Raw genomic sequence first — 17,244 nt, 5'->3', positions numbered from 1 at the left:
ATAAAAAGATTAGATTTTTTTTAAATCCAAGGGAAAGGTTAATTGTGTAGTTCTTTCAGGTGGTGGAAGTAAAATAATGAGAAAAACTCATGGTGATGTACAGCAGGTTGCCATGGAGTCTTCAACTCATCACAACCAAATTTACTTCAGCAAGGTAGTTATATCTAGCCATTACAGGAGAACCATGACAATATCATTAATAGATGCCCATCCTTGTTTACTTGTGAAATGAAGGGATAATCCATTTACTCTCTTTAATCAAATTCTCTTGTTTTGATTGTATTTATTTACTTGTGGGACAGAAGTGTTTTATGTTTGAGACAGTCTTTCAAACATTTGAAAAGTGCTAAAACATATTGTCTTCTAGTCTCCAATTATCATGTTTGCCACTGTTTTCTGAACTTAATCAGAATACTTGTGGTAAAATCACGTTTAGTACCAGATGAAATATTTCAGTGCTATCTTTTCCCCTCTATTATAGCAAGCTCAAGTAAAGCAAATAAGCTGTTTATCTTTTTTATATAGGCATCAACTTTTTTTTTCGTCTATTGCTTGTAATTATTTGTAATGATGTGCAATTAATTCAATATAGGTAGTCCTTGACCTATGACCACAATTGAGTCCAAAATTTCTGTTCCTAAGTGAGATAATTGTTAAATGAATTATGCCTCATTTTACAATCTTCCTTGACACGGTTGTTAAGTGAATCACTGCAGTTGTTTAGTTAGTAACTTAGTTGCTAAGTGAATCTGGCTTCTCCATTGACTTAGCTTGTCAGAAGATTGCAAAAGGTGATCAGACAGCCTCAGGACATTGCAACTGTTATTAGTGTGAACCAGTTGCCAAGCATTTGGTCACGTGACTGTGGGGCTGCTACAATTGTAATTGTGAAAAAAGGTCATAAGTCACTTTTTTCAGTGCCGTTGTAACTTTTAATGGTCACTAAACAAATGGTTGTAAATCAAGGATTACCTGGAGTAGAAACCACAATATACTGCAATGTAAATTTCTTTGTAGTATCTGTCCACAAGATGGTGCTGAAACTATATTTTGGCTTTACTGTATGAAAACAAGTTATTCAAACAGTAGGACAGTTGTGCCCTATTGAAGGAATGCATTTTTTAAACTTTATAAGCAGGAGATGATCATTATCAAACATATACAATAAAAAAGATAGTTTTAGCAAAAAAGTGAAAAAACATGTCAAACTTTTTATTAAAGCACGTTTTTGTAATTAATTAAAGGCAATAAAATAAGTAATAAAAACAGATGGTTTTAGAATACCATTGTAAATTAATAGCCTTTCTCAAGTAGCTTCTGTTAAATCCAAATACTAATGAAAATTATTAACAGAAACAATTGAAAGGTTGATTGTATAAAATTAAAGCATTAATTAATACAACTGTTCCCCCTTTTTTTTTTTTTGAAGAGAATGTAATTGATCTTACTGGAATAATGAAATGACATATAAAACGTTTTTGACCAAATTTTATTGCTAGATACATTTTTGTGGAGTCCTTGGTTGTCTTTGAACTTGGTTGTTTTCTTGCAGATGTTTCATTACAAAACGTGATAACATCATCAGTGCTAGGACTTTGTAATAATGCCGCTTGGTGGGGCGCGAAAGCCCTAATAAGCAGGCATATACATAGAATGAAGGCTATTGCTAAGCACATTTGATTTGTGCTTAGATTGTAAGCCGCCCTGAGTCTTCGGAGAAGGGCGGGATATAAAAAAATGGGATTAGTAAGGGAGTAGGTTTTGCTCTCATTTTATATGCGAATGGCTTGCTGTGTCGTTGTTAGTGGGAGTGGAGTTGATAGTTTCTTGATTGGACTATTGTTTACTGTTTGCTTGTGAGTTGATAATTTCTTAACGGATATTGTTTGCTTCTTGATTGGTGTTTTAGTGTTAATCTTGACATTAATCTCTGTTCATTTGGATGTTGATTGTTGGTGAGGTGTTTACTGGGTTTTTTTTTACTTTTTGATTGTCTCATTTGAATGGTATATAGATGTTTCTATGTGTCTGCTGATGGCTGATTTATCTGAGTGTAGATTTTTCTGATATATTTCTGTTTTTAGAACTTGTCCAATTAATTGCTCAAGATTAAAGCAAACTCAATTTTAAATTCTAATAATCATGGAAAAAAACTGATGATTTATTTGCCAAGATAATTTGCCTTTAAAAATCTCGTATTTAATTAATTAGGCAACAAATTCAGTATTTCTTTCTCAATTTTATCTGCAAAATGAAACCAATAGCTTAGGTGCTCTCAATATTTAACCATAAAATGCTATGGTCTCTGACCTTGATAAGATTCCTTCTTTGAGGGCAAAACTACAAAGTGGGAAAATTAATATCAAAAATTACCCACTGCCAGTCTACAATACCAAGAAAAATGAAGAGAGCCAGAGAATCGGCATACCAGGGTAAGTAGGGATGTGGATGACAAAGATCCACAGAAGGTTTGCATCATGTCCTCAATTTGAAGGAGAATTTAGACTAGTCATTCAGCTGATCAAAATAGTTTTGTCTCTCGTTGACTTGGTTTCCATTTTCAATTCCAAGACTACAATCTTTGGTTTAGCAGAGTGTACTAGAAGATCTCACCCCTTTCTGGATATTCTCTATTTTTGCACACTTTGGCCACAGAATATAATCAGATTCATGTGGATTCTACTGAAGTATGAGTGAACAAGAAATACCACATTTGTGTTTGTTCCATTTACTTCATAAGCTCATCTAATATGATATGCCAATGAAAAAAATAATTTTCCCCTTAAGATTCAGTAATTAGTTCTAATTTGTAGCTATAATAACTATCCTCAAATACTTCCTAAGATTGATTAGTATCTCATATTGTTGTACAGGAATTTGGACTCATTCTTCCATAGAAAACTGCTTTAACTCATTTAGTTTAATAAACTTATTATTTTCCAGCATTAACTAATAATTTCATCTCCTGCCACAACGTTTCTATGGAATATGAGTCAAAACTGTGTCTTGACTTTTCCAAGACCATACATTTGTTATTCATTCATTCATGGAGATTGCATCTATGCAATTGTTGTCTTAGAGCAGGCATGACTCATTTGCCTGACAGCTCGGTATTCTGTAGAATTTTCAGATGTAATCCATTCTTCAGTGATGGCAAATCACCCCCAAACCATATTATTGGTATCATTATGCTCTATTGTGAAAAAATGTTTGGTTTTCATGCATATAATGATGTCCAAGTAGGCTAAAAATTTCACTTTTGTGGAAACCTCTGATTACCCCAGAAAACTGGCAAGTGCCTTTTGAAAAACCTTGAAACAAGTATTTTCTTCTTAGGAAACAATGCTTCTGTCTTGCTGCTCTCCAATTAATCACATTTTTATCCAGCGCTTTTTCTGACACCAGAGATACATTTATTTCAGCCAAGATGAAAGAAGCCTGAAAATCTCTAGATATTGAGATTCTTAGTGACTTCCGGGCCATTTTTAATCCTTATTTTTACACAAAACCCATTCTTAGGACAATTTACCATTGTCCCAAATCTTTTCCTTTTCAAAACTCTCTATGGAATCTCCAGATATTATTTTGTAATCTTTTCCAAACAGACTTCAAGAGCTTTGATACAGTGGAGATCTTTGGAAAATTATTTTCAGCAAAGCATCACATCCCTCAGTCACCTGTGATAAGAACTTTAGTGTGATGAGAGGAGGCAAAATGTATGAGATGTATGGGTAGGCAGGGCCAAATCAGCACCATGTGTTTAGTGAAGTACTCATAACTGGCTCTAGTTATCCCTGTAAGAAGACAGGAAAACTCCATGCCACCCCTTGTCTTCTTTGCATCTTCATATCTCAGTGAACTGTGGATCTCCTGAGCCTCACTTTGTTTTTGACACCTAGCCTGAAACTGACAAAACATGTCTTTGGATAGAAAACTGGCAAATACCAACAACCTAAATAAAACTTGGGAAAATCTTCTGAAGATATTGTAAGTTTCTCATTTCAGAAATAGATTTCTTCACACAAACTCCCTGAGGTCACTCTCTTGACTCAGAAAAGTAAAGCTTGCAAAACCCATAGGGAGCCAATCCACATTTCCTCCCTACCATTCCCCATGTGCTTTTCAGTAATCCCTAGAACGTAGCTAAGTTTGTGCACTTTCAATGAAGACTTCTTTATAAATGTTACCACTTCAAAACTAAGATTCATGGCCACCTCTGCCATGTTTTTAAATAAGCTTCACCTCTGTTTCTAGCAATTGTCCAGTTTTGAAAACCCAGCTTAGATCAGATCCAGAATTTCTTCTAATATTCCTTTAACTGAAATAAAAAAGTAATTACTTTTTCACTTCAGGATATTACATTGGACTTGATTTATGAAAAAATTGAAAAAAGCACCAAACTTTGGTGTTCTTTTTTTACATTTCTTTTATATAACGTAGTAGAACAAACATGGACCTCTGGTAAGATTCATTGGCAAAGATATGCAAGCATTCAGAAAATCCAGAAGCAGACTAGTGCATTTTCACAATTGACAGGAATAACGATACTGTCAAATATTCTGCGACTCAATCTGTAGTTTCTTCTCAAATGAATAAAACTACACAACTTGTCCTGACACGGTTTTATGTGTTTGTAGAAATAGGCTTCTAACCAACTAAATTTTAATTTACATACAATTGTCACTTATTTTCAAAAGTAACAAATCGTTTCAGCAACTATAATACAGCATATAATAACTATTTGGTTTCCAGGTTCCATTCCACAAATATTTTTTATTGCTAACTGCACTCAACATAAGACATATGATAGAGCCAAGAAAAAGCTCGAAAGCAATTGTCTAATTCTTTATCATGTCACAATTTGCTAATAAATTTGCCTTCTGATCTTGTTGTTGTTGTTGTTAGCTGCGAAGTCGTGTCCGACCCATCGCGACCCTATGGACAACATTCCTCCAGGCCTTCCTGTCCTCTACCATCTTCTGGAGTCCATTTAAGCTCGCGCCTACTGCTTCAGTGACTCCATCCAGCCACCTCATTCTCTGTCGTCCCCTTCTTCTATTGCCCTCGATCTTTCCCAGCATTAGGCTCTTCTCCAGTGAGTCCTTCCTTCTCATTAGGTGGCCAAAGTACTTGAGTTTTAGCTTCAGAATCTGGCCTTCTAAAGAGCAGTCAGGATTGATCTCCTCTAGGATTGACCGGTTTGATCGCCTTGCAGTCCAAGGGACTCGCAGGAGTCTTCTCCAGCACCACAGTTCAAAGGCCTCAATTCTTTGGCGCTCAGCCTTTCTTATGGTCCAACTTTCACTGCCATACATTGCAACTGGGAAGACCATAGCCTTGACTATACGCACTTTTGTTGACAGGGTGATGTATCTGCTTTTTAGTGTGCTGTCTAGATTTGCCATGGCTTTCCTCCCCAGGAGCAAGCGTCTTTTAATTTCTTGGCTACAGTCCCCGTCTGCAGTGATCTTGGAGCCCAGGAAAATAAAATCTGTCACTACCTCCATTTCTTCCCCATCTATTTGCCAGGAATTGAGAGGGCCGGATGCCATGATCTTGGTTTTCTTAATGTTAAGTTTCAAGCCAACCTTTGCACTCTCCTTCTTCACCTGCAACAAGAGGCTCTTTAGTTCTTCTTCACTTTCTGCCATTAGAGTGGTATCATCTGCGTATCTTAGGTTGTTGATATTTCTTCCGGCAATCTTAATTCCAACTTTTGATTCATCTAGCCCTGCCTTTCTCATGATGTGCTCTGCATATAAGTTAAATAGGCAGGGCGACAGTATACAGCCTTGCCGGACTCCTTTCCCAATTTTGAACCAATCAGTGGTTCCGTGTCCAGTTCTCACTGTTGCTTCTTGACCCGCATATAGGTTTCTCAAGAGACAAATAAGATGGTCTGGTACTCCCATCTCTTTAAGAACTTGCCACAGTTTGTTGTGATCCACACAATCAAAGGCTTTAGCATAGTCAATGAAGCAGAAGTAGATGTTTTTCTGGAACTCCCTAGCTTTCTCCATGATCCAGCGTATGTTGGCAATTTGATCTCTAGATCCTCTGCCTCTTCGAAATCCTGCCTGTACTTCTGGTAGTTCTCGATCCACATACTGCTGAAGTCTAGCTTGTAGGATTTTAAGCATGACTTTACTAGCATGAGAAATGAGTGCAATGGTGCGATAGTTTGAACATTCTTTGGCACTGCCTTTCTTTGGAATTGGAATGTAAACTGATCTTTTCCAATCCTGTGGCCACTGTTGAGTTTTCCAAATTTGCTGGCAAATTGAGTGTAGCACTTTTACTGCATTGTCTTTTAAGATTTTGAATAGCTCAGCTGGAATACTGTCACTTCCACTAGCTTTGTTGTTGCTCAGCTTTTCTAAGGCCCACTTCACTTCACATTCTAGGATGTCTGGCTCGAGGTCAGTGACCACCTCATTGTGATTATCAGGGACGTTAAGCTCATTCTTGTATAGTTCTTCTGTGTAATTTTGCCACCTCTTCTTAATCTCTTCTGCCTCTGTTAGGTCCCTGCCATTCTGGTCCTTTATCATGCCCATTTTTGCATTAAACGTTCCCTTCATTTCTCCAATTTTCTTGAAAAGATCTCTGGTCCTCCCTATTCTATTGTTTTCTTCTATTTCTTTGCACTGTTCATTTAAGAAGGCATTCTTATCTCTTCTAGCTATTCTCTGGAATTCTGCATTCAATTGGGCGTATCTTTCTTTTTCTCCCTTGCCTTTCGCTTCCCTCCTTTCCGCAGCTATTTGCAAAGCTTCCTCAGACAGCCATTTTGCTTTCTTGCATTTCTTTTTCTTTGGGATGGTTTTGGTTGCTACCTGTTGTACAATGTCACAAACCTCTGTCCATAGTTCTTCAGGCACTCTGTCTATCAGATCTAATTCCTTAAATCTATTTGTCACCTCTACTGTATATTCAACAGGGATATGATTTAATTCATACCTGAGTGGCCTAGTGCTTTTCCCTACTTTCTTCAGTTTAAGCCTAAACTTTGCAAGGAGAAGCTCATGGTCTGAGCCACAGTCAGCTCCTGGTCTTGTTTTTACTGACTGTATAGAGCTTCTCCATCTTTGGCTGCAGAGCATATAGTCAATCTGATTTCTGTGTTGACCATCTGGTGATGTCCATGTGTAGAGCCGTCTCTTGGGTTGTGGGAAAAGAGTGTTTGCTATGACCATCGCATTCTCTTGACAGAATTCTATCAGCCTGTGCCCTGCTTCATTTTGCACTCCAAGGCCAAACTTGCCTGTTATTCCAGTTATCTTTTGGCTTCCTACTTTAGCATTCCAATCCCCCATGATGATAAGAACATCATTTTTTGGTGTTAGTTCTATAAGGTGCTGTAGTGCTTCATAGAACTGGTCAATTTCATCCTCTTCAGCACTGGTGGTTGGGGCATAGACTTGGACTACTGTGATATTGAATGGTTTGCCTTGGATTCGAACTGAGATCATTCTGTCATTTTGAGGATTGTATCCCAGTATTGCTTTTCCTACTCTTTTATTGACTATGAAGGCTACTCCATTTCTTCTGAAGGATTCTTGCCCACAGTAGTATACCTGATGGTCATCTGAATTAAATTCACCCATTCCTGTCCATTTTAGTTCGCTGATACCTAAGATGTCAATGTTCAGTCTTGTCATCTCTTGTTTGACCACGTCCAGCTTTCCTTGATTCATGGATCTTACATTCCAGGTTCCTATGGAGAAAAAATCTTTACAGCATTGGACTTTCCTTTCACCACCAGACACAACCACAGCTGAGCGTCCTTTCGGCTTTGGCCCAGTCGCTTCATTCTTTCTGGCGCTACTAGTACTAGCCCTCTGCTCTTCCCCAGTAGCATATTGGACGCCTTCCGACCTGAGGGGCTCATCTTCCAGCGTCATATCGTTTTGCCTTTTGGTACTGTCCATAGGGTTTTCATGGCAAAGATACTGGAGTGGGTTGCCATTTCCTTCTCCTTCTGATCTAACATCTGTTTAATGAGCATTAGGAAAAGTGTGAAGCAGCAATAAGAGCAATCAAGATCAACAGAAACATATTAAGTACTTTATGTAAAGAATCATATGGTAATCTGTACCAGCAGCTTCATCTCTATGGCTGAAGATCTTTATTTCTACAGGATTGGCTCCTTAAAGTAGAATTATCCTGCTCTGTGTATATGCTCTTGATTCTCTCTCCCCAGATGGTTTAGGATGTGGGCTGGCTTTTCCCTTGGTTGTTCTGACCCTATGGAAACATCTTTCCAGAGTTTGGGATTGCCCTCCCCTTGTGTTCCAAAACAGATGAAAAGTATTACAGTATCTTTCTTGGGGTCTTGGAGAATACTTTGATAAGAACTATAGTTGCTACATTTGGTCTATGGTGATTAGAATTTTTTGTATTTGGTAATTTTAAGGTAACAGTACTTTTATGATCTATTCAATTATTGTGAATAATTTAGAATCTTGAAATATTGTTAAATAAAATAAAGTTACACTGAACATATATTTTCTTATGTTACAGATAAAACAGCAATTTAACACAGGGGGTTTGAAATGTTTTCAGGTAATAAAGCCTGTTATTAAGCTCTAATGGTAGAAAATTGACAGAATGTGGAGGTTTTTTTAATTCTTTTTTTCCATTCGAGTTCTTGGAGAACCCCAGGATTGAACAGTACATTTCGGGAGAAAACAACTGATTTAACTATTAATACTGATGTCCATGATTTTATATATATAAAACATTTTTTCCACATTCAGCTTTCTGGAGCATTTATGCCTGACACAGAAAAATATGTTTCATATCCACGTGGAGGCTGTTACAAGAATCTTCCATTGAATTGCACTAAAATTATCTTTTAAGAGAAGCATATCTGAATGACATACAAAGCATATATTATTTGGAAGACTTAAAATACTTTCCAATAGATGAAAAAGTTGCAACCTTCTTTCCAGGACATAAAAGAAAAAAACAGAGCTTTACCCAGAGTAATTGTATTGTTGGGAAAAATAATGTTAACATTTTAAAAATTATTTTAGGGCTATGTCAATAATGGACAGTTTTTGAAGATATTGGTTTAAAATAGTTGTAGCATACAAATATATTTCAGGAAAATAGCTGACATGACATTATTCTCCAATAAAAAAGGTAATGGTTTCCCTGTCCAGTTATGTCTGAAACTAGGGCATGGTGCTCATCTCCGTTCCTTGGCTGAAGGAACCAGCATTGTCTGAAGACATTTTCCATGGTCATGTGGCCAGCATGGCTGTATGCCAAAGGTGCATGGAATGCTGTTACCTTCCCATTTAAGTGGTACTTATTAATCTACTCACATTTGCATACTTTCAAACTGCTAGGTGGGCAGGAGCTGGGGCCAGCACGGGAGCTCAGTCCATTGCATGGCGCTAGAAGCTTGAACCTGGGCCACAGGTCTGCAATCCGCGGCTCCGGAGCCGCATGCGGCTCTTTCAGCTGTCTCCTACGGCTCCCAGTCCTCTGCCATGTGCAGTCCAAAAAAAAAAAAGTGGGACTAAAAAAGTTCAACCAATCAATTCAAATATGCAGGCTAGGTGCATATCTCGCCTTGGCTCCACTCTTCAGTCAAACCCTGTTCTGCACATGCGTGCATGTACACGCATGCGCACACATTTTTTGCGGCTCCCAGTTTTTCCTTTTGTGAGGGAACCGGTTCCGAGTGGCTCTTTCACTGTTTCAGGTTGCTGACCCCTGACCTGGGCTGTCAGCTTTCCAACTGACAAGCCCAGCATCTTTGACTGCTGAACCACGGCACCCTTATTGTCCCATACAATATAATAAATTATTAACATACAGACAGCCTGCAACATTTTTCAAATTTACTTAACAGAAGTATTCCAAAATGCAGGTCATTCCTTATAGGAATTATTTTATCACATGGAAATTTCATCTTAGTAACAGTTTACTTTCAACTTTATGAATTGTGAGTAATCGTTTCCCTTCAATATCACTGTGACTCTTGCACTATATTCAACTGTTCATTATGATTTTATTTTCCTTTGTACAAAAAATATAAAATTTAAATCTATAGAATACTAGCTATGACAAGTTTACATTACACCAATGTAAAGGCATTAATTGGAACATTAGTTGTTTAAAACTCAGCAACATGCACAATCTAAAATTAAAAAAATGCTAAAGCTTTCAGTTGCTTTCTAATGGCAAACACCTCATCCAACTACTGAATTGTAGTAGTAGAAAGGCATAAGCAAGTCCACCCCAAACCAAAATCGGACTTGTCCCTTTAATTTCAAATTGGTTTAAAAACAATATGAAATAGAACAACGAATTTGCAAAAGTTGTTAGCACAGAGAGCTAATCAGTAGTTTTAAGGAACTTTACAATGTTTTCAAAAAGGCATTTTATTCTTCCATAAAGAATTTCAGCTACTTGTTTTTTCCCCAAAAAAACTAGATGACCAACATTTCCAAAGCTAGTTCAGAGCTGAAAAACAGGGTACAAAAATATTTAAACAGTACAAAGGCATCAATCTTTAGTTTTATTCAGAAGAAAAGAATCTCTTCCTGTACTCAAGGTTTGGTGATTTGTCCCATAAACAAAACAGCACCTGAACAAGAAATATTATTGCAGAAATTGTATTAATTCACAAATACAAAATATTGTTACAAAACATCAAGACAAAAGTTTTCATCTAAACAGCAATTTCTAAAATTACTGATTACTATATAACTACTAGATGGAAGTTAGCAGTTACATTCTCATAAGTCTACAAAGTGTTTGAAATGTTATGGTTTGGCTGTAAGCAGATTCAAATGTAATACCTCAATCTGTTATTGTTTATTTCATAAAGAAACCCTTAAAACATGTAAAATATTTTTTAATTCAATGAAAAATTTATTTTAAAAAATAAAATATCCCAGTAAGAGTCTAATTTTTTTAATGACTTAATATTTTTAAAATTTTGCTTATGTCAAAATCAGGCACAATAATTTTCTACATACTCTGCAAGGGAATGGAAATGCATTAAATTTTTGTGGCTGCTCACCATGGCAAAAAAAATAATGCCATTAAAAAAATAGCTGACAAATGAATCTTTATTTCTCACAAATATTTGCAGATGAGAAATGACCACTCTGCTTCTTACTGGGTTTAGATGTTTTTAGTAAATTACTTGAGGACTAAAATATATTTTAATTTAATTTAATAATTTAATCTAAGTTTAATTAGATTTATTGTGTTAACTTAGTTGCTGAAAATCTCATCGATATTTTTCTAAAACCAATGTAAATAAGTATTTTAAGTATATCAGAATACAAAGCTGTGATTAAGAATGATCAAATATCTCATTTATGCTAATGCTGCAGGAATGTATTTCTTGAATTTTATTTGGTCTGTACCGTATATGAATCTGTGGAAGAAATAACTAAAACACTGAATAAAATATACCATTTACCAGTTATATTTGGAGGGAAAATGGTGGTTTCCCTAGCAGCTGCCTTAGGTTTAGTTTAGAATATCAATGAAAAATGGATCAAAGCTCTGAGATGTGTGGCTGACAATTGGCCACTGTGCATCTTCAGCGTTGCATAATGTGCCTTTGATGTCCTAAGCTGCCCATATCTGGGAACTGAGGGCAGAACTTAGCTCTTCCAAAGAGTTGGCATTTTCTTTCAAAGCATGCATCATAATACGTAGATTATCTAAGAAATACACTAATTAAACACAGAATCTATTTGTTCTGGCAACAACTCCTAAGTGTCTAAATCCTGCACAGCTGCAGATTACTCTGTTCCTGTCAAGAAAAGGCATTTCTTATTAACAATAAAGAAGAATAGAGTTTGGGAACCTTATTTTGAAAGACACGGAAGCAAGTCTGAAATGTTTTTGCGCTTCAAGTCTGTCCATGGAGAAAAGCTGCCTGAATTTAGCTAATATTTAAAAAGTGTGAGAGAATTACCTGTAGGGTTGTGCCGTATGAAGAATAAAAATGGTCGATCCACTACAAACCAAGGAGGTGATGACCGAGCTGTTACAATTGCAGCTAGACAAAGCAAAATAAAAACTTGAATGTTTACTTGTTCTTGGCTCTGAATAGCTACCGTATGAACTGAATTTATCTTTGTTGTTAGATTGTTAGATAAATAATTCAATGTTGGATAAATACTTTTTAAAAAATAAATTAATTTTTTCTCAGTTAAAACAGAACTTAGAAATGTGCAACTTTCTATCATGGAAGGAAAACAACAAAGAGAATAATGCAAATGGTGTAGTTTTACAAAATTTTCCCGTCAGTAACATTTGCTTAGTTTTATATGGTATTCTAAGGGCCATATTCAAATTCAAATATAAATATTTAACTATAAATGGATAAAGTTCATGTATTCAAAAATGTTCTAAGGAAGAACATGAAAATTTTAACAGGAAAAACAGGATAGTATACATACTTTTGATACTGAATACTGATCTTTTATGAGTGCATATTTTAAAAAAATTATACGGTAAGCATAACCAATGTTTTTGTAAGTATGGAGCAAAAATATGTAACATTTAAGATTTCAGTACAATATACCAGCTATTTTGTTTGAACATATAATTAAATTACCTGTGCCAAGCTACAGGCAGTAAAATGTTTTCTTAATCAATATACATTATTACTTGAAGAAGTATTTTAAGTAGAGATGTTGTGAAATGCAGTATTACGTTTCAAATTACTATATTTTAATGCTCAGATTCAGCAATGAGAAGTTTCTTCTATTGGAAGAATTAAATGCAGAATCCTTAAATTATACTTTGGTCTGATTTTAATATTTAGGAAATAATATGTTACATTGTTTAGGCCAAATTCCACATGCTTCTTTATTATTTTTTGATTTATATAAAAATAAAGTCACCAGGCTTTTGAAAGAGTGAAGGGAATAGATAAAAATATAGCTTGTTAATGCTATTTCAGTATTTGTAGAACTTTTTGGTGATTTAGATCAAACATACTTACTTGTTGCTGCAGAAGCTTTGGTTCCATCTTCACTTACTTCAATTTTTGCTTTTTGCAAGAGCTGAGATACATAAATGTTTTCTGATCCTAAGGGGTCAACCATAACATACATGTGTGAATGTATCATTGTTTCATTCCATCAAAAAGCAAATTCATTTTCAATTATAAGAAAACCTAGAGCAACAGAAGTTAATGAATTCCATACAGCTTAATACATATCAAAATATTTCACACGCGGTCCTGATTTTATTTAATTACAGATATTGTTATCTTCTTATCTAATAAAAAGTTCCAATGATGATATTCATGAGATATGAATCAGTACAAATTAAAACAATGCATTGCAGGGCAAGACAAAGCAATTATATGCAAACAATGACTAACAGGTATTAACCACTTACTATAGTTGTTTATTCAAATACTGCAAGGGTCTGGATGAATGGATCCAAGTTCCAGGAAGAATGAATTATTTTTTTTCAGAATTATTCAGTACACAAGCTTTATTTTTTAATTCTTTTTTAAAGCGAAAACCAATGCAAATGAGCATATATTTTTTAAAAAACTACTGTGTATGCACAACCTGAAAAATTTCAAGTTTCAGAAACACTAATCTATGTTTCTGTGAGGCATACAACTTTCACAGGAAATAGCCCAATTATTTAGAAGATATTTCTAAATACCTTCTAAATCTAGGTTAAAGCTTTGATTAACTGAAAAAAACTATTTTCTTAATATCAAAGATTGACTGGGTATATTTAGCAATAGCAATAGACCTATATACCGCTCCATAGTGCTTTACAGAAGGGGTCCCCAAACCCCGGTCCACAAACCATTATCGGTCCACAGTACATTGGGAATTGGTCCATGCAAGCGGTGGGTAAGTGCACAAAGCTCTATTTGCACAAAAGGCAGGCGCGTAAGCCAAACCATCCCTCCACCTCCACCACTGCCTGTCCACAAAGCCAAAAAAGTTTAAGACTGCTGCTTTATGCACTCTTTGAGCAGTTTACAGCATCAGCATATTGGCCCCAATAATCTGGTTTCTCATTTTATCTACCTTGGAAGGATGGAAGGCTGAGTCCATCTTGAACTGGTCAGGATCAAACTCCTGGCAGTAGGCAGAGCTAGCCTGCAATATTGCATTCTGGTATGGCACCACCACAGCTGCTATTTACCATTACCATTCAGAACTATCATAATCAGCATGTTGACATGTCTACAGTTTTTTACATAATTTCACATTCAGAATTAAAGAAACATACACATGTTGCAGAAACCAACATCAGCTTTCCAACCATAGTTCATTCAACCCATCTTTATGGGTTCATGCACTGTTGAGAAACAATTTTTGCTACATAATTACATTACATTATTATGTACCGCCCTTAGGTGAGTTGGGAGGTTATATAAATTTGAGAGATAAATAATAAATGAATGGATCTCAGGACTGGACTAGGATAAAATGGGGTTGCCTAATTTTTTCTCTCAAGAGTCAGGCACACAAAGCTAGCATGTTCTGCTGATTTTCTCTGTTTATAAATCAGATTTTTCACATTACTGATGTAAATTAAACATGTAATATGGAAAAACATATTGCACTTCTGACCATACACCAGCCTTATGTAGCCTGATGTTCTTCAGACTATTGAACTATAATTCTCACTAGCCTCAGTCAGCACAGCCAATAGTCAATAAAAACGAGAGTTCAACATATGGAAACCTATTTCCTGGGAAATAATGTAGCACAACAGGTTTCCTTTTCAAATTCATATTCAGGAATAATATGCACAAAGTCAAAGCATCACTTTTCTATTTATCTGTAATTCCTAAAGGCATAAATAAGAGCAATAGATGGTAACTCACTTGTTATTTTCGCAAAGTTTGCCCTTGATTGATCAAACATATCTCGAATGCCAAGTTCCTTAAGAGGTTCTTTTAAATCTGTTTCTGCTTCTGCTGTAAACCTAGGGGAGCCATATCAAATATGTAAGATTGCCTGTAAAACTATCGATCCTATTTTTCCCATTAAAATGAGGGGGGGGGAATTACATACTTGGGCAAAATGACCTGTACCCTCTTTTGAACCATAGTTGTCATCCAGCTCTGTATAGTTTTTGTGCTAATATGAGGAATAATAGCAGACAAGGGAGTTGAAATTTGTGCAGGCAAAGCAATCAACATGCTGATACTTTCACCGTGATATGGCAGTTCTATAGTATTATACCACAAGTCATTAGGAGTGCTTGTTGTGCCTATAAAACAGGAAGCAAATAAAAATAATTCAAAATACAGAAGGATTGGAATCATGTAGTGTTATTCTCAGTCAGCCTACAGATGTGGAGGAGGGGGCAATATGAATAGTACTTTTGTACAAAAAGTCTCTGTATTTTCACATGAAATAAGTTCAAATAGACATGAAATACAGTTAGTAATCTAAGAATGGAATGGAGAAGGAAACCATTTTCCTGACTCAAGTTTAAAAAAACCTAATCGGGACATTTTAAATCAGCAAATTTTAAATCAGCAATGTCAGAATGTTTTATTGGTTTCAGTACCACAAACTAACATGCCAACTATGTTAATCAAGGCCAACTCACTCTTCAGATTTGCCTACACGATCAGAAACTAAAGATACCACCAGGAAGAACCCAGATATTTACAGAATTAGACTACAGATAGTCTTTGACTTAAAACTACAATTGAGCCCACAATTTCTGTTGCTAAGCGAGACACTTGTTAAGTGAACTTTGCCCCAATTTACAACCTTAAGTGTTAAGTGAATCATTGCAGTTGCTAAGTAACTGAATCTGGCTTCCCCACTGACTTCGCTTGTCAGAAGGTCATAAAAGGTAATCGCATGAGCACAGGACACAGCAACCGTCATAAATATGACTCAGTTACCAAGTGTCTGAATCTTGATTACATTACCACAGGGATGCTGCAATGGTTGTAAGAGTCACAAGTCACTTTTTTCATGCCATTGTAACATTGAACAGTCACCAAATGATGTGTTGTAAGTCGAGGACTACCTGTATTACTAGAACATCCAGTATGACTTTAGTCAAAAGTTTTGATCTACTTTATGTATATATAGCCAATGAATGTGCAGTTGTAAAAAGCTTTAGCCCTGGATCTCCTACCAAAAATATTAACATATACATTCTCCATTCTTTCATGGCAATGTGTTCAGGGATTGATGTCAAGGTACATGTTTCACAACAAAGCCAGTGAAAGTATATTTATGATGTTCAGAGAGGCTGAGGAGATAAGAGAAGACTCCAAATGGACGCACCAAGCTTCAAGACATGTGATTACCTTGATTTTCTGAGGAACACTTTCTTGGGTAGCTTTGGGAAGCTCTTTTCTAAATGACCTGCACAATCCCACTAAATATGTTCTTAATCTCAGTCCATAGGATTTTAGAGGAAGGTAAATTTCAGAATTTTAATATTTTATTGAACATACCACATCGGAACACTGACAACTGAGCCAGCATAGGCACTTGGTAAGTCTTTCCATCACCTCCATTGAATGTTCGCTTTTTTGTGTTTTCAGGTTGAAATCGGGACCTCCACAATCCCTTAAAATATACTGCATTTATCACTACTAATCTGGTCAGAGCACTGTCAATATCATCTGGGGTTAGGACACTGTCGATCATACCTAAACAAACAAAATCCAACCTCAGTTCAGCAGTAGAAAGTAAAGAACACATTTGACATGTTATTATATAAGTAAAAACTGAAGCAACTTCAGAGGAGTCACATGGTGACTGGATTTTCATGCCACTACAAAATCTGGTTTTAAAAAAAACCCATGCCCACTATTCTATCATGTATGGATCTCTTATGTTTTCTCTGGGAAGTGCCTGCTATTCCATGACTTGGGAGATTGTACTTGTAAGGGTTTAAGGCCCTTTTTTGATTAATCTGGCACATAAGAGGAAACTGCATAGAATCCCATCCAACCAGAAGCACCTCAAATCCCTACCCTAACATGTCACAACTCTGCTTGCCATTCCCTTAATTGTCCTCTCTTGCAGTCACTATCCACCTGACTCAATTCTACCCAACATCTCCTTCCCCAATCCCTACCAAATAATGCCCTTCTGCCTTCCATCAATATGCATACAAAAGACTAAAGCTACAAGCTTGCCACCTTGTCGGTCCAGCCCTCTTAAAATGACCCATGAAAAGGAAATATTGCTTACAAGACTGTGAGCCTTATAAACCATTAATGAAGAGGAAAAGCATCAG

The 17,244-nt window shown here is 36.1% G+C and overlaps 1 protein-coding gene across 2 annotated transcripts in view; it reads right to left on the bottom strand.

Moving 5' to 3' along the window:
* Positions 1–7,992: 7,992 nt before the first annotated feature.
* The window catches only part of SERPINE2 (serpin family E member 2), a 30,822-nt gene continuing 21,570 nt past the window's right edge, over positions 7,993–17,244 (bottom strand). Inside the window, exons 5-10 of one of the 2 annotated variants that reach the window (XM_081330109.1) lie at positions 16,454–16,651; positions 15,042–15,240; positions 14,852–14,952; positions 12,989–13,075; positions 11,954–12,037; positions 7,993–10,603 (exon numbers count right to left, since the gene is read on the bottom strand). In XM_081330109.1, coding sequence (XP_081186235.1) covers positions 10,566–10,603; positions 11,954–12,037; positions 12,989–13,075; positions 14,852–14,952; positions 15,042–15,240; positions 16,454–16,651 — 707 coding nt within the window. In that variant the 3' untranslated portion in view covers positions 7,993–10,565. The remainder of the gene's footprint in view (positions 10,604–11,953; positions 12,038–12,988; positions 13,076–14,851; positions 14,953–15,041; positions 15,241–16,453; positions 16,652–17,244) is intronic. The other variant, XM_081330108.1, reaches the window with a different exon arrangement.

The sequence above is a fragment of the Vipera berus genome, assembly GCF_964194415.1.
Source record: "Vipera berus genome assembly, chromosome: 5".
Taxonomy (NCBI): Eukaryota; Metazoa; Chordata; class Lepidosauria; order Squamata; family Viperidae; genus Vipera; species Vipera berus.
The sequence above is the reverse complement of the archived record's forward strand: the minus strand, read 5'-3'. Positions and strand labels throughout refer to the sequence as shown.